We start from the raw sequence: 24,595 nt of genomic DNA, 5'->3' as shown, positions 1-24,595 counted from the left end.
GCTAAGGAATTCTTCATCTATCTCAGAAGCCTTGTTTTACAACTAATGAACCAGAGGGTTTGAGAGTTGTAATTCCTTTTTCCAGGATCACCCTTGTGTGTGCTAAGAGAGCCAGGATGCCAGGCCGTCTCATTCCCAGGCATTGCCTCCTCTGCTCAGCTTTTGTTTTAGGAGGGGAAAGAAGGCCAAACCACTGACCTAATCCTGAACAATTTATTTGACTAGTTTTTGTTTGTTTACATTGAAAATAAAGCCAGCACTAACTTCTAGTGTTACTGGTTTTCTACTTAACGTAGAATAATTAGCATTATTGGTTGGATGAGCAGGTTCTTTTCTCTTTCATATATACTCTAGGTTCTGCCTAGAGGACCTTTCCCAGAACTGGATAATGTCTTGAATTCAATTTCCCAACTGACAACAGCGTTGACATTTTTCTTTTTCGAAGAGCTCTGAAGTGGCTTTGTAGATCAGAGCGATTGATTTTGAGATCAGATTGGCTTATGGCCTTGAGAGGTCATGGTGGCATTGCTGTTCCTCTGATCTGTTTTATGCTGGATTTTTTTTTTTTAATTCCACGGGATACTGTCAAGACCAGGTGATGAGAGGCTGTCAGCCTGCAAGGCTGACTTTGGTCTTTATACAAAGTAAAACTAGTGGAATAAGAAAGGCCCAGTTCTTGTCAAAGGCAGGACATTCACCATTGGGTGGGTAGCCAAGTGGTTGCTTTTGCTATCTTATTCTTCCCCATTGTGGTGTCTCTTAAACCACTGGACAGGACTCTACTCTCTCATTTGAGGTAATATATTTGGCTTCAAAATCACCTGTTGCCTCCTGAGGTGGCAGATTATTCTGAATAGCTGCAGACTTAAACCTTGGCCTGCAAAGGCCATGGTGGTAATAATTATTTCACTTTAACCAAACAGAAGAGCACATAAGAGGATATCAGTTATCCTGACAACATAGCTATGATGTGGAAGCTGTCCCGTTAGGGAACTGCTTAGTGGCTAAAAAGTCACAAATCATTTTTCTCTGTTCTTTCCTCGTTCTTTTGCTCAGTAACATCCCCCACCTCTGCTCTGTAATGGAGAGAAATAGAAAGAAGTCTAGATAGCTTACTGTAAGTGGAAATGTATTCATAAATAGCTTCTTGATTGAGAACAAATGCCTCATTAATCTTTAGTGCTTCAACTAGAAAGCACAAGTAAAGTCAAGAAGAATAATGAGTGACATTATAGGGAGCCCAGCATACTGTACTACACACCAGGCTGTGCATGCCTGGAGGTCACTGGCTTGCAAGGCACATCTCTTTTGCAGTGAGGAGAGAGATCCCCAGGAAGAGTGTGGAAAAACTGCAGTGCAGGCATTTCTCTTGAGTGGCAAAAATTAATTCAGTGACATGATGAAGAAATCATGTACTTTTTTTTTTTTTGGTGGTGGTGGTGGGGCATCAGTTGGTCTCTCAATCTGATTGTTGCTTTTTTTTTTAATTGTTTTTCAAATTGACATAATCATACATATTCATGGGGTACACAGTGGTGTTTCAGTACATACAGTGTATAGTGATCAGGGCAATGAACATATCCATCTTCTCAAACATTTATCATTTCTTGATGTTGGGAACATGCAATACCTGCTTCTAGCTATTTGATATTGTATGTTATTGTTAGCTATAGTCATCCTACACTGGTATAGAACACAGACATATAGAACTTAGTCCTATCTATCTGTAAGTTTTTATCTTTTAACGCGTCTCTCCCAATTCCTCCTTTCTGTCTATCCTTCTCAGCCTCTAGTATCGTGTTTTACTTTTTACTTCTATGGGATCAACTTGTTTCAGCATCCACATATGAGTGAGAATATGCAGTGTTTAATTTTCTGTTCCTGGCTTATTTCGCTTAATGTCCTCCAGTTCCTTCCATGTTGTTGCGAATGACAGGATTTCATTCTTTTTATGGCTGAATAGTATTCCATGGTGTATGCATGCCACATTTTCTTTATTCATCTTTCGTTGGATACCTAGGTTGATACCATATCTTAGCTATTTTTAACAGTGCTACATAAACATAGAGGGGGCATATATGTCTCTTTGATATAATGATTTCTTTTCCTTTGGATGAATTCCCAGTAGTGGTGTTGCTGTATCATGTGGTAGTTCTATTTGTAGTTTTTTGAAGAAACTTCATGCTGTTCTCCATGGTGGCTTTACTAGTTTACATTCCCACCAACAGTGATAAGAGTTCCCTTTTCTCCATGTCCTCACCTGTATTTGTTACTTTTTGTCATTTTAATAATATGTGTTCTCACTGGGGTGAAAGGATAACTCATTGTGGTTTTGATTTACATTTCCCTTATGATGTTTACCCTTTCATTTTGTATATTTGTTTTCCATTTGTATGTATTTTGTGAAATGTATGTTCAGATCATTTGCCCATTCTTTGTTTGTTTGTTTTTGAGACAGGGTCTCACTTCCATTGTCCAGGCTGGAGTTTAGTGGTGCTCTCTCAGCTCACTATATTCTCTACTTCCTGAGCTCATGTGATCCTCCCACCTTTGCCTCCCAAGTAGCTGGGACTACAGGCACGTGCTACCACACCCAGCTAAATTTTTGTATTTTTAGTAGAGATGAGGTTTTGCCATGTTGCCCAGGCTGGTCTTGAACTCTTGGGGTCAAGTAATCTGCCCGCCTTGGCCTCTTAAAGTGCTAGGATTATAGACATGAGCCACCATGCCTGGCCATTTGCCCATTCTTAAATTAGATCTTTTTTTTTTCTATTGAGATGTTTGAGTTCCTTGTGTATTCCCGATATTAATCCTCTTTTTCAGATGAGTAGTTTGCAAATATTTTTTCCCATTCTGTAGTTTTTCTTTTCACTCTATTATTTCCTTTGCTATGCAGAAGCTTTTTTGTTCGATATATCACATTTGTTTATTTTTGCTTTTGTTGCCTTTGCTTTTGAGGTTTTATTCATAAAATCGTTTCCCAGACCAATGTCCTGAGGTGTTTCTCTAATGTTTTCTTCTCATAGTTTTATTGTTTCAGATCTTAGGTTTAGGTCTTTGATTCATTTTAAGTTGATTTTTGTATAGGGTGAGAGGTGGGAGTCTAGTTTCATTCTTCTGCGTATGGATATCCAATTTTTCCAGCACTATTCATTGAAGAGACTCAATTCCCTAATGAGTGTTCATGGCACCTTTGTCCACAATCATATGACTGGATATGTGGGTTAATTTCTGGGCTCTCTATTCTGTTCCCTTGATGTATGTGTCTGTTTTTATGCCGGTTCCATGCTGTTGTGGGTTACTACAGCTTTGTAGTATATTTTGATGTCTAGTAGTGTGATGCCTCTAGCTTTGATATTTGCTTAAGATTGCTTTGGCTATTTGGGATCATTTGTGGTTCCATACAAATGTTAGGGTTATTTTTTTTCTATTTCTGTGAAGAGTGTCATTGGTGTTTTGATAGGGATTGCATTGAATCTGTAGATTGCCTTGGGTAATACTGTCATTGTAACAATGTTAATTCTTCCAGTCCATGAGCTTGGGATGTTTTCCCATTTATTTGTATCCCCTTCAATTTCTTTCTTCATTTTTTTATAGTTTCTCTTATAGTGGTCTTTCACCTTCTTGGTTAAATTTATTTCTAGGTATTTGAAATCAAGTACTTTGCTGTTTGTTGTCGGTGGTCATGCTGGGAAGAAAGAATAAGCCAGCTGGGTTTTTATTTGAAAACCAAATGTTGTATAATGTTAACAAAGTTAAGATGTTTGTTCATCTTGGAGTCTTTGCTCAGGATCCTGGAAATACTGTTATGTAAATGTTGTAAGCTCCATGCAGAGTACTTCTGACCAGCCTTACATGCCTCTTGCCACTTGGTATGTGCCTGGCGTGTAACATAGCTACCAGAGCAGTGCTCCGAACACCTCAAATTAATTTTCATAGCGTTGTAAACAATGCCATTAGGAGGATAAATCCAGAAAAAAAATGTGTTTTGAAACAAACAGAACATGATTTTCTGTTCTTCTGTTTTCTTTTATGTAAGTTGTTGTCTGCTGATATTTAAATAGATAAAATGTAGTAAGTTTACTTGGTTAGTATTGTAAATTAGATGAAAAACTAAATTTCTATAATGCAAAAAATGCTGAATGAAAATTCAGTTTGTATATTATAACTTTCTCAATATTTTCAGTTGGTTAGAATACAAGCCTACTTCACTTAAAAGATTTGTCTGCACCACCCCCCGATATAAGTCAATTGTGAGGGCAGGATCTTTGCCATTCACTGCTGTTGCTCAGGGTCTAGAGCACATCATGGTGATTAATATTTGTTGAATTAATGAATGAATGTTTTCACTAAGTGAGAGAACTTATTTGCCGGTACAAAATTCATTAGAGGTGAATTTTGGATTTGCAAATTTATGGAATTTCCATTTAAAAAGTACTGCAGGACACTTGTCATTCAATTATATAATCACTCAGAACTCATACCAGCTCTGTCCTTCAATGAGAGATCCTGTCTTCTCTCCAGCCCTGATAATGAGCCACGTATCCAGAAATGGTTCTCCCATGTCTTGCTGATCAGCACGGGTTTTCTGTTAATGTGATTAATTACTCTTTGTTTTCCCAGCTCAGAGAGCCCTATTTTACGGTTTTGCGTTTCTGTTATGAACATGTCAGATAAATGAGGGTGTGTTTGTGGGGGTACTTCAATCTAATTATTTTTCTACGACACTGAAAATTGGCTTTAGTGGCACTTACGGATATGCTAGCTAAAATGAGAGCTTCCTATAACGCAGCTTGAGAATGTTGGTATTGGCATTTCTTTAACTGATGTTTTATGGAAGGGACATTGGAACATGATTTCCCTTGGCTGCAAATAATGAACAACTGTGATAGCCATATTATAACAGTGCTGTTCTCACTATTGTCGATGTTGTGTCAGCATTTTGATTATAAATACTCTTTTCCATGGTTTAATAACTGAGCCATAAAGAAATCATTCCATGTTATGAATTGCTATGCTAACTGTTCATCTTAGTGGTGATTTTTTATGAAACCAGATTTTAAAAATACCTGGCATTGTTAAAAGGGGATTTTGTCAGTGGTATTAGGTGAGCAAAAGGGACCTCATCAGGAAAAGTACAAAACTGTTCAGAATATGATCAGATTTTATATTTTTTCATTTATCTTTTAGCCACGCTGAGGAAAAAAATATACAGCAGAATGGCTTTTTAAATGCTGTTCTTTGGAGACAGAAATAACAGCTGCCTTATAGAGTAATCATGTTACTCTATAAGTATATATATTTTTTAGTATATATATTTTTTGTTTTGCTTTAGGGAACACTGGCTGACTAGCAGTATATCCAGATCTTTGTAATAGTGAGTCATTTTATACTGGGCGTTATTGTTCCTGGAAAAGCAATGCTCATTAAACATAAAACAAGGCTGGCAACGAGCACAGACTGATTTTATTTCTTTATTTTGTTCTGTAAGGATGAACAGTTTTGATATCACCATAGGTTAGATTGGAAAGAAGTTACAGTACACTGGAAGAGTCTAGAAGGGATCATAGGTGGCATTTTAAATTTTCATCTAATTAAAAGAAAATAGAAAAAAAGATATAAATACCCACAGTCACATTAATTTTAAATTGCAGGTTTCTTGTAAAAAGGTTTAATTTCTTTGTGTGTGTGTCTGTGAGTTTGCTTTCTTTAATACAAAGGAACTAGATATTATCAGGAAAGTCTCCCATTTCCAACACTCTCAAAATCTCAAATTTCATTTTTTACAGAAAACTACTTAAGCTGTGTTGTCAATTGGCCTTTCAGCTCTTTTCTATGTATTATAATCCAGTGTTATGGCTTGCTGTAAGGGACCCAAATGATGTCACAATTTATTTAACTTGCCTTGGTGTTTTCCCTTCATACTACCTTTTTTTAGTTCTTAGCTTCCCAGTGGCTATGGATTTACCATGTCGTTTTCATTACTGTTTGAAATTTTAAGCTTTATTACAAAAATTTGGACATTACAAATAAAATTCAGGCTTCTGTTAATTCCAGTTCCCACCAGAGGTAACTATTTTCTCCATTATAAACAGAAATGAAATTATAGTCATTATATAGTCCTTCTCCATAGATTTAAATGTTTAGGGTAGATTACAAGAAGTCAGCCTGCTGAGTCCTTATTTCTGTGCATTTAAATTTTAATGGACAATGTTAAATTCTTCTCCATAACCATCATAACAGCTTACATGCCCCCTAAACTAGATATATTCTGATTTAAAATGTAAGGTTAGATCTCATTCTTTTCCTTTTTCATTTTCTTTATTCTTGAGGTTGGTTTTCTTTTCATGTGCTTACTGGCAATGAAGAGCCATTGAATTTTTTACATATTTTTTGTGACTGTGGGCTTTAAAAAATATTTTCCAGAAAACAATTTTTGATATATGTATTGGGAGTATTTTTGTGTTATTTTATGTTAATTATGTTGTATTTTATTCTTCATGATTTTTAAATTTTGATATGTATCTTTTTTCTTTTAAATGTCTTCCTAAGGAGCCACATTTATCCTAACTTCATCAGTATATTTTCCTATATTTTCTTATAATACTTTTATAGGTCTGTTCTGCTTTTAAGTTTAGGTCTGTAAATCAATTGGAGTATATTTTTATGAGTCAGGGACATATACATAAACACATACTCCATTCAGTTGGATCTGGACATTTTGAATACTGTTACTGAACAGTTTTTGGTATGAGTTTTTGGTTATTTGTTCAGCTCTGTCTTTCTGCTCTCTAATTCTGTTCTTAGGAGTAAACTGCTATTCAACATATTATTTATATTTCTAATTTCAATTTTTTTGTAGAATTCTATTTGGTTGATTTCTAAAAATATAATTTGTCATTTAGAGTCTCTTTTAAAAATTTTTAATATACTTATTTATTTTTAAAAACTTATTAAAATATAGCTGACCCTTGACCAACATGGAGGTTAGAGGTGCTGACCCCCAGTTCAGCTGAAAATCTGCATATAACTTTGGACTCCCCCAATACCTAACTACTAATAGCTTACTGTTTACTGTAAGCCTTATTGATATAACACAATTAACACACAGTTTATATGTTATATTTATTATATGCTGTATTTTTACAATAACATAAGCTAGAGAAAAGAAAATGTTTTCTGTATTGGTTTTTAAAACTCTCTTTTTGTCTTTCAATCCTATACATATGGCCCTCTGTATCCATGGGTGGATGTGTGGATTAAGCCAACTGTGGATCAGAAATGTAGTGAGGCCGATAATGGTTGTGTCTGTACTCAACATGTACAGACTTTTTTTTCTTGTCATTATTCCCTAATTGATACAGTATGACAATTTACATATCATTTACATTGTATTAAGTATTATAAGTAATCTAGAGATGATTTAAAGTATACAGGAGGATATGCATGGGTTATATGCAGATACTAAGCTGTTTTATATAAAGGACTTCAGCATCTCTGGATTTTGGTATCTGTGAGGGGTCTTGGAACCAATCTCCCTTGGATACTGAGGGTTGACTGTGCTTCCTATTCATTTGTCTCTATAGTCATTAAAGTTTTACTCTGCCAGTTCCAGTTTGCTTCTCAATCTGTTGAATGAAATCAACATTTTATTATTTCCTATCTTGATCATAAATAATTTTTTTTGCTTTTTAGTATATCTTGTACTTTTTTGATTGTGTGCTAGACATTTTGTGTATGATGACTGAAATGAATATTATTATTTCCAGAAAGGGTGTGCTGCTTTTTCTCTTAGGTTCCTACAGTGGGGTGAAGTCAATCTGATTTATATTTGAGCTGGGCATGTGCTTTATTGCAGCTTTAGTTTGATTAAGTCCACTCAGGTTTCAGGTGTTTTGAGGGTGGGATTAGGACTTTCCCTTCTGCAGGATCTGTTATCTGGGCACTGTGGAGATTCTGAAGATCTGCCTGCCTTTCATAGTTGAGCTGGCAACTTTTAAGAGCTATGGAATATCTTTTGCTCTTTAGACCACAGTTGCCTGGACTTTGAGTTCCTGGAGAGTTTTCTTTTCTCTCCATTTGTATTTCTTGCTTTTTGCACCTCGAGAGGATTATTCATCACTGATCCATATTTTTTGTTTCCCACTAAACAGCTACACTGAGATTATGCACTGACAATGTTATGTTATCTAGAACCACAGTTAATCTTGTGCATGTTTAACTACTGTACCTTTAGTGTTTAGTGTGTGCTTAGGGAATGTTTTACATACATTAACTAATTTAGGGAAGTACTGTTTTTTTCCTCTACAGATAAAGTATCTGAGGCACAGGGGTTGAGTAACTGATCACAGTCATAAGAGTAATAAATGGCAGAACTTTTATTTGAACCTGGCCATCTGCACTATATTAAACACTGTGATATGTCATGGCTCTCCAGTTTCACTGTTCTTCCTCTCAGTTAAATTTGATTCATTCAGCCTGAGGTTATATTGCACAGCATAACTAAAATGTTGGTTTGTTTTAAATGGTATCATTACTTGGAAGGATAAAGTAGGGAAAATTTAATGATGTTATACCAATGAGATGTTTTATTAGCTAGATTAATGAAACAAATAGGAACACAAATTGTTATATGCTGCCGGGTAACACAATTTTTTATGATATGGGTTCTTTTGCAGGGATTGTGTTTTGAAAAGGAGTTCTTGATTATTTATGGAAATGAGCAAATGGAGACTTGGTAATGCCTCTACCAGTATCATCTTTGTGATTTGTTCAAGTACATACAGGAACTTTCTTCTTGTCATTGTGAACTTCACAGGGCAGGCATTGTTTCTTGTTTATTTTTGCACTCTACTTTGATACCTCATGCCTTGCCTTATACTTTGGGGCAGAAGATGCTAGAGAAAAGGTGCGTGGACATTTGGATTAGGCAGACATAAGTTTGAATCTCAATTATTCTCCTTGCTGATTGGATCAGATTTTGGAAAGCTTTAACCCATGGTCCTGATCTAGCCCACTGCCTATTTTTGTAAATAACAATGTTATTGGCATATAGGCACAACCAGTAGTTTAAATATTTTCCTCCAGTGGCAGAGGTGAGTGATTACAACTACTCTATAGTTGTGCAAAGTCTAAACTAGTAAATATCTAGTCATTTACAGAAAAAGTTTGATAACCATTGGGTTAGATGATTTTAGGAATACCACTCAATCTTTTGAATCTGAGTTTCTTTATCTATTAAGTGAAATAATAAATTGCCTAATACGTTTGTGATAAAGAAGGGAGGTGAAATATATGAAATTTTTGGCATGGTACCTGGAATGCATTAGGCTTTCAATACATGTCTCTATTCTTCTAATTTTTATTCTTGATATCAAGTTTAATGACTCAGTGTCTTGATGGATACCCTAGCACTTTCCTACCTTTTCCTTAAATTCTTTCATTGAAAGATTTGAAGGAAAATGATACAGGTACAATTACTCTGTTTTGTGTAGTCCTTTACATGTATCAGACATTGTAGATTCTTAAGAAAACTCGGGCTGCTTTTTGAGTGAGAGTCAACCTGTTAATTTTTAGAGTTATCAATTCTGTTCTCTGACAGTAAAGTCCTATTTAAAATAGGAAAGAAAGGTTAAAAATTGTCTTATCTGATATGTTTTCTACTGGGCTTTAAACATAGGCATGTAATGAAACTACAAATGAATGAATGGACAGGTTGGCATCTTTATGTTTTTACCAGATCAACTAGTTTGACCCTCTGAGGGACACTGAGTCAAACAAATGATGTAACTTGACATGACTTTCATTGTTTCCTACTTTTTTTTTTTTCAAAATTGGGAGAATAGAACAGAAACTGTGATATCATATAAATAACTTATGAGTGTACCTGGCCATGAATATTTTTGTTCTTTACAAAGAAATAAGATTTCTCAAGTAAATCATGGCAAAAATAATTTTGTCAACTCACTAAAGCTTGCAGCATACTTTCCTTAGAAAGTCCCAGTATGTCATCTGCAAACAGGGACAATGTGACTTCCTCTTTTCCTAATTGAATACCCTTTATTTCCTTCTCCTGCCTGATTGCTCTGGCCAGAACTTCCAGCACTATGTTGAATAGGAGTGGTGAGAGATGATTGTATGTCTAGAAAACCCCATTGTCTCAGCCCAAAATCTCCTTAAGCTGATTAGCAACTTCAGCAAAGTCTCAGGATACAAAATCAATCTACAAAAATCACAAGCGTTCTTGTACACCAATCACAGACAAACAGAGAGCCAAATCATGAGTGAACTCCCATTCACAGTTGCTTCAAAGAGAATAAAATACCTAGGAATCCAACTTACAAGGGATGTGAAGGACCTCTTCAAGGAGAACTACAAACCACTGCTCAATGAAATAAAAGAGGATACAAACAAATGGAAGAACATTCCATGCTCATGGGTTGGAAGAATCAATATCATGAAAATGGCCATACTGCCCAAGGTCATTTATAGATTCAATGCCATCCCCATCAAGCTACCAATGACTTTCTTCACAGAATTGGAAAAAACTACTTTAAAGTTCATATGGAACCAAAAAAGAGCCCGCATCGCCAAGTCAGTCCTAAGCCAAAAGAACAAAGCTGGAGGCATCACGCTACCTGACTTCAAACTATACTAGAAGGCTACAGTAACCAAAACAGCATGGTACTGGTACCACAACAGAGACATAGATCAATGGAACAGAACAGAGTCCTCAGAAATGATGCCACATATCTACAACTATCTGATCTTTGACAAACCTGACAAAAACAAGAAATGGGGAAAGGAGTCCCTATTTAATAAATGGTGCTGGGAAAACTGGCTAGCCATATGTAGAAAGCTGAAACTGGATCCCTTCCTTACACCTTGTACAAAAATTAATTCAAGATGGATTAAAGACTTACATGTTAGACCTAAAACCATAAAAACCCTAGAAGAAAACCTAGGCAATACCATTCAGGACATAGGCGTGGGCAAGGACTTCATGTCTAAAACACCAAAAGCAATGGCAACAAAAGCCAAAATTGACAAATGGGATCTAATTAAACTAAAGAGCTTCTGCACAGCAAAAGAAACTACCATCAGAGTGAACAGGCAACCTACAGAATGGGAGAAAATTTTTGCAACCTACTCATCTGACAAAGGTCTAATATCCAGAACCTACAATGAACTCAAACAAATTTACAAGAAAAAAACAACTCCATCAAAAAGTGGGCAAAGGACATGAACAGACACTTCTCAAAAGAAGACATTTATGCAGCCAAAAAACACATGAAAAAGTGCTCATCATCACTGGCCATCAGAGAAATGCAAATCAAAACCACAGTGAGATACCATCTCACACCAGTTAGAATGGCCATCATTAAAAAGTCAGGAAACAACAGGTGCTGGAGAGGATGTGGAGAAATAGGAACACTTTTACACTGTTGGTGGGACTGTAAACTAGTTCAACCATTGTGGAAGTAAGTGTGGCGATTCCTCAGGGATCTAGAACTAGAAATACCATTTGATCCAGCCATCCCATTACTGGGTATATACCCAAAGGACTATAAATCATGCTGCTATAAAGACACATGCACACGTATGTTTATTGTGGCACTATTCACAATAGCAAAGAGTTGGAACCAACCCAAGTGTCCAACAACGATAGACTGGATTAAGAAAATGTGGCACATATACACCATGGAATACTATGCAGCCATAAAAAAGGATGAGTTCATGTCCTTTGTAGGGACATGGATGAAACTGGAAAACATCATTCTCAGTAAACTATAGCAAGGACAAAAAACCAAACACCGCATGTTCTCACTCATAGGTGGGAATTGAACAATGAGAACTCATGGACACAGGAAGGGGAACATCACACTCCGGGGACTGTTGTGGGGCAGGGGGAGGGGGGGAGGGACAGCATTAGGAGATATACCTAATGCTAAATGATGAGTTAATTGGTGCAGCACACCAACATGGCACATGGATACATATGTAACAAACCTGCACATTGTGCACATGTACCCTAAAACTTAAAGTATAATAATAAAAAAATAAAAATAAAAAAATAAAAAAAAGAAAGTCCCAGTATGTGAAAATAGTCTTTGCATTTTATTAATCCTTTGTTAATTTTCAAGATTTTCACTCTTCCCTGTTTTGCCATGTTTTGTTATTTATTTAGCAAACTCCTATTAAAGGTATACTCTCTATTGGATATCATAATAGAGTAAGAGCAATTAACCTGACAGATATTCCAATAGCACTCAGTGAGTTTACAGTTTAGTGAGGGCAGCAGATAGCATGCAACAAATAGTTGCAAGAGTAATAAAGCTAATAAAAGGGGAGTAACAGTGAAAGTGTCAGTGGGAATGCCAGAGATAGAAGTACCTGAGCCAGGGGATTGGGGATTCTTGTTTGAGGGAGTAACATTTAGGTTGAGATTTCAAGAATGTATTTAGTTTAATTATTGATGAGTGGTGCAGGCTGGCTCTAAAGTGTTTAGGACAGAAGGAACCTCGTGGAGGTCCTTGAGGTGTCTAAACACAGTGAGGCTGGCCAAGACCAAGACCTGATGATTCTAGCCCTCTGAGGCCATATTAAGTACTGAGAAGCATTAAAAACCTTCTTTCATGGGGTTCAGAGTAGCTCTGGGTTGCTATTGCAATAGTTTAGGTCTGGTGAAGGATACCGGGGCTATCAGCGAACGTGATGGCAGTGATGATGGAGAGAACGGTGTGGATTTGGAGGTGGGATTGACAGAACTCAGTTGATTGGATCTAAAGGATGAGAGGAAAAATATGTCCTCCAATATGAGCTAGAATGGATGGTAGGCACCACTGATGGGAAACAATCGGGGAGTACAGGCTTGAGAAGAAGATATGAATTCAATTTTGCATGTATTTGAGATACCTGTGGCACTGTCAGCCAGACACCTCAGGGAGTTAAGGTGTGAGCCATTGGCCTATAGAGAGTGATCAGAATCAGGGTAGTGGGTCAGATGCTCAACAGGCATGTGTGGAGAGAGAAGTAATAGGGCCTATTACAGAAATTTCAGCGTTTGAGGATAGTGAAAGAGAAGCCTGTTAAAGGAAGCTGAGGGTCAGCTGGAGGTGCAGGAGGACAGTGAGGAGTCTAAGGGTCATGGAAACCACAGGGAGAAAATCTTTCAGGAAGGATCAACAGTGTTTTATGGTGCTAAGAGGTCAGGTGAACCAAGGACTTGGAATTGTCTATTAGATTCTGTGACTTGGAGGGGAGGCTAGGAAGAATGAATATCTTCTTGTGATGGTGGAGAATCTTAAACTCCATTTAAAATCTTGAGCCTACACATTGTATTTTAGAGGACTTTTTCCTCTTATTAGATTAGTGCTCTAGAACATGTGTATCTGTTAATGATCCTAATCAGGTGCTTTTGAGCAGCTTCCGTGCTGCTGCGCTGTATTTAACTTTCCTGACTTGTCCCTTTAGGCTTCTTCTCACTACTACTTTCATTAATCAGACATCTAATTCTCTTAGAGCCTGAGTGCTTCACAGTCCACAACTCTTTGCTGCATTCCCACTTTGAAACTAACATCTTCATGTATACAATGAAAGCACTTGACCTCAAGTATTGTTTCTTTTTTCATTCATTCATTTTCTTTCTCACCCCCTCTTTCTCTGTGGAAAGTGTGTTAAATTACTGGAAGAATACCTAAAATTGAGAACTTATAAAATGAACTACCAGAGTTCTCATTTTCAGTATTTGGATTGTGAAATTTTGCTTTCTTGGTGTGATTCATCAAAACCAGTTATTCCAAAGGCCTCTAGGATATGGCTTTGTGGTATGGATAGAGAAAATTCTTCATTGAGTTGTTATTTCCTCGAGCTGGGTTTATAATGGATGCAAATCAATATACACAGTGTATCTTTTACTACTTTGAATCCAGGAATTTTCATATAGATGTACAGAGACTTTTCAGACACACAAACCTGTTGGACATTTCTAGTTTGCATTTATTACTGCCTAACAAAAGTTATACAGATATATGATTCTTTCCAGTTGTTTTGGTATCGTTTTCCTCAGAAAAGTAAAAGCTATGAAGTTTCACACCTCATTAATAGTAGATCAGTTAGGTGGATTCCTTGTAAAGCTAGGCAAAATTGTCAAAATTTGTTAAGGGACATCACTTTAGTGGACAAGGTAAAGAGGTTTCGTATATAAACTTTGGAGGAAAAAACCCCGAATAACTTCTACTGATTTAAAAAATGTATTAATGCAGAAAATTGAGAGGACAAGCTTGAAACAATTTAGGTCAAGAGAAGGCAGTGCACTGCTCTCTGGTCCTCCTTTTCCTGGTCTTTTTCATGAGAGTGTTGTGAGAAATAACAATAAAATCTATATTTGTAGCAATTGGAGTCATCTTGGAGTAGAAAATTACGTTCTAAGCTAAGACACATAAGAGTGCTGAAAGGTTAAGCTTATGTGGGAAGGACGAAGCAAAACGTTTCTTGGTGCTGTTTTCTCGGGCCGGATAGCTGGGGTTGATCAGGACACTTTTTATAACACTGTTTGCCCACAGAAAGAGTGAGGCCCAAGTGTTACTTTGGTGAAAAGAGTATCATTTAAAAATAGCCTCTTGCTTATCCTTGTATTAGAAAAAAGCCTGCCCAGACTCCATTCATTAGCCGCCCTGTATCCAGGAGTGAATTCCCAGAGCATAAGGCTACACCGTTGTGTGTGCATTCTCTGCTCTAGAATTCTTGCACATACCTAAGTATGTGGAGTAGGTTCTCTGGACTGCTAGGTTCTCCGTGTCACAGCTTTCCTTTGATGACAGTGTCAATTTAAAATTATACCAGGTTCATTTCATGATGGTTCCCTCTGGGAGAATTTTATACCTTGAAATTTGAGGGGTGTACTGCTACCATTTCCCCCTCCTCTATCTTTCTTTTTGAACTTCCCAGAGATAGACCTTCATGTAATTCCCGATGGTTTTAATTTTAGAATGAAAAATCAGGATCTCTGAGAATATTCAGATGAATGGTAATGACTTTTGTTCTGTGGGTCTGGTCATCATGTGGTGTTTTCTTTTTCCCCCCAGGAATGCTGTCTCTGCAATTTGAGAGGAGGTGCTCTTAAGCAAACGAAGAACAATAAGTAAGTAATACATTAATTGTGTTGAATTTCATTATTTTTCTTTTTCCATTCTAGAACCTTTGGATGACAGTTCGCTTTACCTCTCATTGTACACGTGATTTCACAGCTTTTGCTGCTCAGAGCTGAGGTTGGAATTCTTCAGAGACTTCTACTGTTAGCACTCTCATCCCAGCAGGGCAAGAGTAGTCCAAGTTATGCTTCTGTTCTTTGTATTTGACACCATGAGAAATAACCCCTCTTTTACTCACAGAGTTTTAAAAATGAAGGTAGCCCATATCATCCAGGTGCCATTAGAATCCTGGTGTTTAATATGATGAATGCTATTGGTCTGTTAAAAACAGGGCATACCTGAGAAAGTGAAACCGTGATCTTCAGATAAATCAGTCATAGCAATGATAATAAAACAAAACCATTTACTTTTTACATTAGCAAATTTGTGAGAATGTATGTGTACTAAATTAGAAAAGATAGAGAGAAAACATTGATATTAAGATTTAAAGGGATCAGGTGGAGAATATGAAGAGAGTCTTGAAAGAGAGTCATAAGTGAACATAAAAGGAAGGCAGTCTAGTTTTTATGACTGTTCTGCATGGATTTTATTTTTTTTCATGACCAGGTTTTAATATTGAAAATGGGGCCAAAGCATATTACGGGGTCCGCTGGAATAGAGACATGTCAAAATAACCTGGGCAGATTTTGCAGGCTGGCACTTGAGGGCCAGATTCAGGTCCAAGATATGTTTTGTTGGACCCATGCACCATTTTATAAATTGCATCTAAAATTTTAAAATTGAGAAATTTTTACATAAAAATCCAGATTTTCATCTTCAATTGAAAATGACTGTATATCCCTATAAGGCAGTAATAACAAATTGGGATAGAACCCAGTGTCAGTGGGGCAGATGCTCCTCAGTTCACCATGAGTTCCTAGTATATGTGTATTTGCTTACATTCCGCCGGGCCCCCTGGGCACTGGAGTTAGGACTCCTGGTGTAATGTAATGGTGGATTCAGGATAATTCTTTACATGTGCACATGTTTCTGATTGCTGGGAAGGAGGAGTGAAGGTATTTATCATTATTACATTAATAAAATTTGTTGTAAGGAACTGCAGGGTTTGCTTAATTTTTGAAAGAAGATGTTCTTCCACAGTCCTGGTTGATACGATTCACACTATACTAAAAGTCTTCACTAGTTCTTGGATATTGCACTGGATGCCATACTGTGAGATGGTTTAGGTGGTTCTTGTAAAAACACAGGTGGTAAGAAGTTCTCTTCCTATGCTTGGACCACAACAAAAAGAAATAGTGTTTTCTGTAGAATGATAGTATCTATTTTGGTGTGGAAGAATGCCCTGGTGGGATCGACACCTGTTCTCTCTTCCTGTGGTCTTGAAAGACAGGATAGAGTCTGATGCTGTTTGAGTGAAGTAAATATGCTTTGGCTTAAAAATAGGTTGATGGATTTGACAATTCTTTCAAGATCTCTTCAAACCTCATGATTCTTTATATTTATTTTGGGATATAACATTTATGAGACATTTAATAGTATTAACGGGAAAGTTGTCATTTTTCAGAAAGTGAAAAAAGTAGGAAACTAGGGTATGAGATAAACTTCATTTCTTTTTGTCTCTGGGTTTCATTGATTATAGTAAGATTGCAGCGAGAAACAATTTAATTAAAGATTAGCATTAATTCTTTTGGAAAACTTTTGCTACTTGAACAAGTTTGCTTCATGACATTTGTATTATTTTAAAAGGTTGTGTGCTATACCCAGTTCATACCTTTTATTAATTGAACTAATCTTTTGCCACATGTTGATTAGCTTAAGTACATTAAGCACATACGTGCATATTCCAGCATCAAATGAAATAAGAAACCCACATTTCAGTATTTTGCAGAGCAAGTGTAGAAAAATATATGCACGTTAATAGGATAGAGTCGTGGGCCTTTATCAGCTCTTCATGCACAATGTTGTTGGGCAGCTGTGGTACTGAGTCTGTCCAGGTATCATTCAGGAGGTTTACAGTTCAGAATCTGTTTGTGATGGATTTAGGCTTTTGGCTTTCTTGCTCATCTGTGTATTTCCCATCTGTGAGAACTGCCGTCACCAAGTTGAAGTATGTAAGTTTAGGGAACTTTTGTTTATGTTTAATGTCTCCTTTCCTGTAGGTGGGCCCATGTCATGTGCGCCGTTGCGGTCCCAGAAGTTCGATTCACTAATGTCCCAGAAAGGACACAAATAGATGTAGGCAGAATACCTTTACAGAGGTTAAAATTGGTGAGTGGCAAAGCTTCTTTTTTACCTCATAAATTAGTGTTAATTTCAAGTTCTGAATTTTTCCATTAATGCACACATTCCCAAGGTGTATTTTCTCCTAGCTTTTTTTGTTTTTCTACCCTTATTTTCCTTTGGCCTAAATTTATTTATTCTTACAAATTCTTTTCCTGTTATATTGTAAGTCTGCATATAACCTTCCTCAATTTCTGTCTGAAATGAGGAAAAAGATAGTAACGCATTTCCTGAATTAATGTGAACTTTCAAACTATAGGTTATCTGGTAAGATTTGTCAGTACTGGAGCTGAGCCATCTAACTCTATTTAAATTGTTTAGATTTTTCTCTCTTGACTCTCTTTGGTTGGTCTTAACCTAGCAAAATGTATCTAACCTAATTTCATTATCTCTTCACCAAGAAGAGACACACAGAGAAATAAAGAAGCTTTTATTTTTACGAAGATTTTCTCACTCTTGAATAGGTACAAGTCACTTAGTAGGCCAAACTCTCTGGCTTGTTCAGAAGCTATGTAAAAATCTTCCCATTGGTTTCTGTTAAGAGCATTTTTCATTGAAAGTATAGGCCTTTATTGCCTTTAACATTGAGTAACTTTGTAGTTTTATTCAATCATGAGCCAACAGATCATTAGTTTAGGCCCTTACATTGCATACCTAATTAGAACTTTCCCCAAAGTTCAACTGTATGACCTTAATGTATTGGAGCACGTCTTATAGGTGGACTTAAAACCTCTAGAATTTCCTGAGTCCTTGTTATTTTCCACTGAAGGTCTTTCCATTGTACAGCACTTCAGGCACCATCACTGTGACTCTTCTTGACTGTTGCTTGTTTTCCCTCTGCTCTTTTCCCCAGTGGCGAGCTGGGTGTGCCGTCTCTGGGCCTCTCTTACAGGAACTCACAATCTAGTCTACTGTATTTTGTTTTCTGAGAAGTGAAAGTGAACACTGTTATTTGCCATCGTACCTCCATCAAGAATTTCACTTCACTAAGGAAATATGTGGGCCTTTCACGGAACTGATGATTACTGTGGCTGATGTGAGTGTTGGGCCTAGGATGCTCAGCATGTGGTAGTTGGAAGTTTTGTAATCTAAGATGGAAATGAGTGGGCCATTTAAATGGCCCTCTAAAGGTCACAGTGACTGTCAGAAGTAAGAAGAGAGTATAATTCTTCAGCTCCTGGACTTCCATAGGAAAGCTTGAAATCTTATACCCAGATTACCAAAAAAAAAAAAAGACACCAAAAAACAAACAAAATGTTTGTAAGAATTAGGACTATAAGACATGATATCCAAAAAAAGTTGAACTACCACATGTTAAATAATTTAATGTTTGGTGTGACAAATATTAACAAATGTTAACATTTTAATATTTTTTTCTGTTTATGAAAGTAATAGATATTTGTCAAAATTCTACACCACCTTTTAAAATCACCTTTGTTTCTGTGTTGTTACCAGTGCAGTGCCCCTTAGAAGGAGTAGTCACTGCTCTTGAGGCTGCCTCTACAGGCCTATGTCTTGGCTTCTCTAGTCCATAAGTGCTTCCTTAAAGATTTAACGTTACCCACATCAGTCCCAAAAGGTTTTTGAGAGAACAGCAGGGAAGGGCAGCAGGATTATTTCATCCACATTCAGGATATTATATCTAGAAATATCATAATTGCAACTAAAGATGGTGAAGCTTGTCGCTTTCCTCACAATGCTGTGCTTCATCTTGATCGTGCATATCACGTTTCTCATGGAACATTTCCTTCCTTAAGCGATTGGTACCTTTGAAAGAGCATGTCTTAACTGAATGTCATATCACCTAAAGTCTATTCAAATGATAACATAGAGCTATGGTTACAGATATAAACTTGAGATCTGTGAAATATTTTTGGATGAAAATAGCAGCCTCTTGACCAGATTTTTTTTCATATAATGTTATATTTATGGAAAGTTTTTTAGAATGATCCTCGTCAAAATGCTTATAGTAGTTATCTTTAGTGGAATAATAATATGAGGTGCAACTTCATTTGGGGGGAAGAATCGCCAAGTTTGTAATAGTTTGACAGGGGCGATGACTGGAAGTGTGGATTCTTTTTCACCAAGAATCCTCAGGAAGGAATCGTCACCCTTGTGAGTCCACTGCAGTCCAGTGTCTGTGCCCCAGTCTTCATTGATGTTCCGTGGTGATCAGACTCAGAGAGGCTGGCTTTGACTAATACAATTTACTTATGTGGGGAATGAAACGCACCTTTCCAGGGAATAGGATGCTCTGCCTGTATGTCGTGCTAAGGGTACACTTTCCTGACATAGGCATTCTTCTGAAGTTTAAATGGTAATCTAACAAGTTCATGGCCGGCAGGAAAGCAGAGTAGTTTTGTGTGGTATTTCATCCAGGCCAAAGAAAGTCTAGGTAAGCTATTTTATTCTGCCTATTTCATAAATATATATGTGTCTGCTAGTGTCAGTTTCAATAGTTTTTATGGAGCTGTGGGCATTCCTTTTCTGAACCCTAGACTGTCCACTCTGCCTTCCTGTTCATACAACTGGAAAATAATAAGAATTATTTAGATGTCATAATCAATTTATCTCACCAGACAATTATCACTTATCTTGCCAGGTAGTATACATTTTTGAAGAAGACACAGTTTTTGTTCTGTCAACCTTGGCACTATTGCCATTTTAGAGCAGATAATTCTTTGTTGTGGAGGACTGTCATGTGCATCATACGATTCCAGCAGCCTTCACCAAACAGGCATTGCCAGCTATCCCCTGGGAGGCAAAATCACTCTTATTTAAGAACCCACGAGTCTACAGCGAAGATATAGACAGAAAGAGAACATTTTCAATATTTGTCATTTTTAGAGAATATCTTGGTTGGAAGAACTGAATTCAAGACTGACAGAACAGAAATTATGAAATGTTTTTAAAAACAAACCTGGATTTTTTTCTTTTTTCAAATCCAAATTTCTTTTTTGTTAGCAAGGCAATAAAGCCTGGTAACATGTGCCTATTAGCTACTATATACTTATTAATTATATAATCTGATTTAGCAATTTAACATTACCTGTTCTGATAGAAATCGAACAACCAAACTGAATACTAATCAAGTTTCACCTAAGATTAAAATTCTGTGATGTATGTGTATATGCACGTAGTCACTGAGTAAATATTTATGAAATGAATAAAAGGCAGCAAATCCTTATTCATTATTTGCGCGTCAGGCTTAAAATGACTGTGGCTGGAATAGTGCGATCAGACAGTAACAAATGGCCTTTGCCTTTCCGTGGTTTCTCCTTTAAATGTAACAGAATTCACACACATCTCTGCATACTGCTCTAAAGCAAGGCATTACTTTACTTATCTGCGTCACAGGGGACATATGATTAAATCGTAGAGTGCAGCAGTACTCCAGAGAGCCTACGAAACATGCATGCAGTACTCATCTTGTTGGTTGAAAATTCTCATCTTGGAGCTTCTGGTCAGCTGGGGATTGAAGATGAGTGGACAAGTGGTTCATCCCTGAAGCAGCGGCAAGGGCTGCATCTCTTCAGTACCCGCCAGGTGGTGCTGCTGCACCAGTTTCTTATGTTGCTCTTACAGTACCACCTCCCTTCTCTAGTGCCTAACCAGAGCTCTGGCCACACCTGCAGAGAGAGAGAGAGCGAGCACGGGCGAGTGAGCCAGCGAGAGATTGTTGTACAATGGGGTGCTTTAGCCCAAGGGATGACAACAGAGCATCGAAAGTGCTGCTCGGGATGCATTCAAAGTGTTGAATTCCAAAGGACAGTTTTTTAGTTTAGTTTTTTATTTAGCTGTAGAAAAAAGAGCTGCTGTCCCTTGGGGCAAGTTAGAGTTTTTCTGAATAAGTAATAAACAACACTAGTAAAAGCTAGTAACTGCAAGAGGCTAATAGAATGACTGGTGGGCAAGCATAAGTTTAAAATGTCTTCCATTATATGAATGCTGTTTATTTTTAAAATGCTCATTATTAGCAGTCTTTCTAGAATATGAAATACTGGAATGTATGCAGAGGTGTTTGAATATTTTGGTAACACTGTTGTTAGCCGTTTATTTATTCAGAGCTTCAACCTACAGCTTTTGAAAAGCTCCTCTGCTAAATTATTTGTACAAGGAGAATTTTGTGGAGGATACAGGAAAGGATTTGTTTACTTGAGCAGATTTTTCCTCTTATGTATAATGGCCAGTTTTTTAAAAATGACGACAAATGGAAAACAAGCCTTTTGGTGCTCTTCTGTGGATTTATTGATCCTAAAGTGGTTAGTGCTTCATGGAGATCCTTTAGCTCATCCAACCACCTTGCTTAGTAATGTCACAGGTGTGGCCTTTGTTCATCATACAAGTAAATGGACAACAATGATGACATTAGACTTATTTTCAAGACATTCTATTTTTTATTTCTGTGTCCAATTTTAAATACTTTAATAATTAACTTTTAAAAACCTAAAACATTTTAATGAAAAATAAGTTTGGCTATAGTGGTCTCCATCCAATTAAATTTGTTTTCTTTAACAATATTTCACTTTTGTGTAATTATTAAAGTAACTGCTGTCCCGGCTAAAAAAAATGCTACAGGTTGCTATCCAAAACTACCGGGTTATTAAGTAGAGTCATCCTGTTACAGGAAAGACATGAAAATGCTAACAAATCTTAAGAAATGAAAAGTTAGCTGAATGGGCTAAAGACTGTCATATCCAAAAGGGAGAACCAGTTTCCCTGTCAGCTTCAGCATTCTTCTGATATTTAATGCAGGTTTTATATTATGTAGTATTTTTATTACCTGCCCATTAGAATAAATTACTTTGCTTCTGAATGACTTTACTGTATGGGAAAAGTTATCCTTGTGGCAAGTCCTATTACTGCAAACCCCTTCCCTGTGCCCTGCAGCACCTTCTCTATTCACCAAAGGAATATGCGAGGATTGGCGCTTTGTAGGAGAATAGGAGGCTACTGAGGACATTTCCTTCTCCCCAGGTAAGTGTGCTCAGGGATAGCCCATCTAGGGAGTTGTGTGAAGTCACAGGTGATTGGTGTGCCTGAGGACTGAAAGAAAAAGAATTGACCCCAGGTGGTATAGATTTCGAATTTATTCAGAATTTTTTCCTTTTCTTCTTTCTGTCTTGTTTTCTCTGCTAGTATGATTGATTGGCTGTAGTCATAACTGAATCTCTGGAAGAAGAACAAAATTGTGCACAGACAAAAACAAGGAAACATAGAGATATATAAAACACACGTTAAGACAGAATGGCCTATTTTGTTTTTACGATATAAAAATGATCATGAAGAAGAATTAAGGATGGGACTTTAGAGATAACAAATGATGTTTTTATGGTCTGATCACACAGAAGGAAGAAGGCGGTAGGGTTTGGAGGCAGATCACTGTAAAAATCTTAGATTTGCTTATAAAATTTGAGGGAAGGACATTTTAAAAATCTAGCAAAAGGAGTTAAAAAGAAGTATGGATTTCTGGTACTTGCTGTATGTTTACCATGAATGTTTATTGTATACATTGATCACTTCCTGCAGCTTAAATTAGTTAAAGATCTGTGGTATTTTTGTAAATAAGCCAGCAAAGCAGGTTTGTGGGTTTTAAGAAATCTTAGGAAGTTGTAGCAGACCCTAAATGCAACTATTAGTTTTAAATATTCTATTTGGAGATAAAGTTTTCAAATAGGACTGTTGTGTGAATATTTAAATATTAAATCACATCTTTCAGTGCAGCGGATGTCTGTTCTGATTGCTGTCACTACATAAAAAACTTAGCATTGAGACCATCCTGGCCAACATGGTGAAACCCCATCTCTAGTAAAAATACAAAAATTAGCCGGGTGTGGATGGTGCATGCTTGTAGTCCCAGCTGCTTGGGAGCCTGTGGCAGGAGAATTGCTTGAACCTGGGAGGCGGAAGTTGCAGTGAACCGAGATCGCGCCACTGCACTCCATCGTGGCGACAGAGTGAGACTACGTCTCAAAAAACAAACAAACACAAAAAACTTGGCATTGTTCATTGGTCACAGATGCATCCGTCCTCACAGTGGTGTAGCACAGTGCCTTTGGTTTCTATACCTTTAGACCTTTCTAGGACTTTTACATTTGAAATCCTATTTCTGCAACCAAATAGAGGGAGAAATGAATTTTGGAATGGCAGGATTTGCCCCTGGGCATTCGATGACCTCTGATTTGTATTTGACAAGTGAACAAAGCACAGCTACAAGTGTTCTCTGAGTGAAGAACATTATTTTGAAAAGGAATTTACACTGCAATGATGACTGAGCTACAAGCCTTTCCGTATCTGGCTGAGACCATACTATTCTGCTTAGAAGCCTCTGTACACTTTAAAATTTGTACCTGAAGGCAAATAATAGTGAACCTGAAAGCCAAAGATTATAGTTTTGAAAGGTATATCAATTCTGAAAATAGAGTGGTTTCACTGTGGTATTCCATCTCAAGAGTTGAATCAAGGGGGAGAAAATACAATCACAGTTGCTGTTTCTTAGACGAAGGCGCATGTTCTCTTGCTAACTGACTCATGTTATCAGATATATTGAATACTAAAAATAGAATTATTGAGAGATAGAGGTAGGGTCTGCCTCTTGTGCTGTAAGATCAGTCAGAGTTCTGTTTAGTTAATGTTACAGCAATGTTTGTGAGCAACTTGGCTTTCTTTCTGAAAGAATCAAGGTTGTATTTGACAGGGCCTCTGTTAATGCATTTTAGGAAATGTGAAGACATATTGATTATTTTTCATCATGCTAAAAGAAAAGAAGTAGTGTTGTAAAGGCAATCACAAAAAGTCATTATGTTCCACATTAACTCATGTACCGATTTATTCACAGGCTCAGATATTTTTAAAGACAGAGAAGTTCTAAGAAAATAATAAACATTGACAATGATGAGAAAACTTATTGCTTAAACAGTAATCAGTAGTGTTAATGTGCACAAAGTGTGCTTTGAATAGTGAACTATTCTAGAGGAGGAGTAAGAGATACTATACTACAGATGACACGGTTGTGGTATGGTATATGGTGTCCTGTTATTTAATACGGCCAGTATAAAATTATATAACATCATTAAGAAAAGGTTCTTCAAGATTTTAACATACATATGTCTCCAACTTTGTAAGGTTTTTAACTAAGTGTAGTGCAAAAAAAAAAAAAGTAC

At 36.9% G+C, this 24,595-nt stretch overlaps 1 protein-coding gene across 11 annotated transcripts in view; it reads left to right on the top strand.

The window, feature by feature from the left end:
* KDM4C (lysine demethylase 4C) overlaps positions 1-24,595 on the top strand; it is a 421,337-nt gene that overhangs the window by 277,555 nt on the left and 119,187 nt on the right. For 10 of the 11 annotated variants that reach the window (XM_063609188.1, XM_055294283.2, XM_063609187.1 and 7 more), the window contains 2 exons: positions 15,087-15,142; positions 17,312-17,420. In XM_063609188.1, the coding sequence (XP_063465258.1) occupies positions 15,087-15,142; positions 17,312-17,420 (165 nt within the window). Of the gene's footprint in view, positions 1-15,086; positions 15,143-17,311; positions 17,421-19,727; positions 19,828-24,595 lie in introns of all 11 variants that reach the window. The other variant, XR_010113578.1, reaches the window with a different exon arrangement.

The sequence above is a fragment of the Symphalangus syndactylus genome, chromosome 9 (genome assembly GCF_028878055.3).
Source record: "Symphalangus syndactylus isolate Jambi chromosome 9, NHGRI_mSymSyn1-v2.1_pri, whole genome shotgun sequence".
In the NCBI taxonomy this organism is placed as follows: domain Eukaryota; kingdom Metazoa; phylum Chordata; class Mammalia; order Primates; family Hylobatidae; genus Symphalangus; species Symphalangus syndactylus.
Note: the sequence above shows the minus strand (reverse complement) of the source record. Positions and strands in the feature narration are given on the sequence as shown.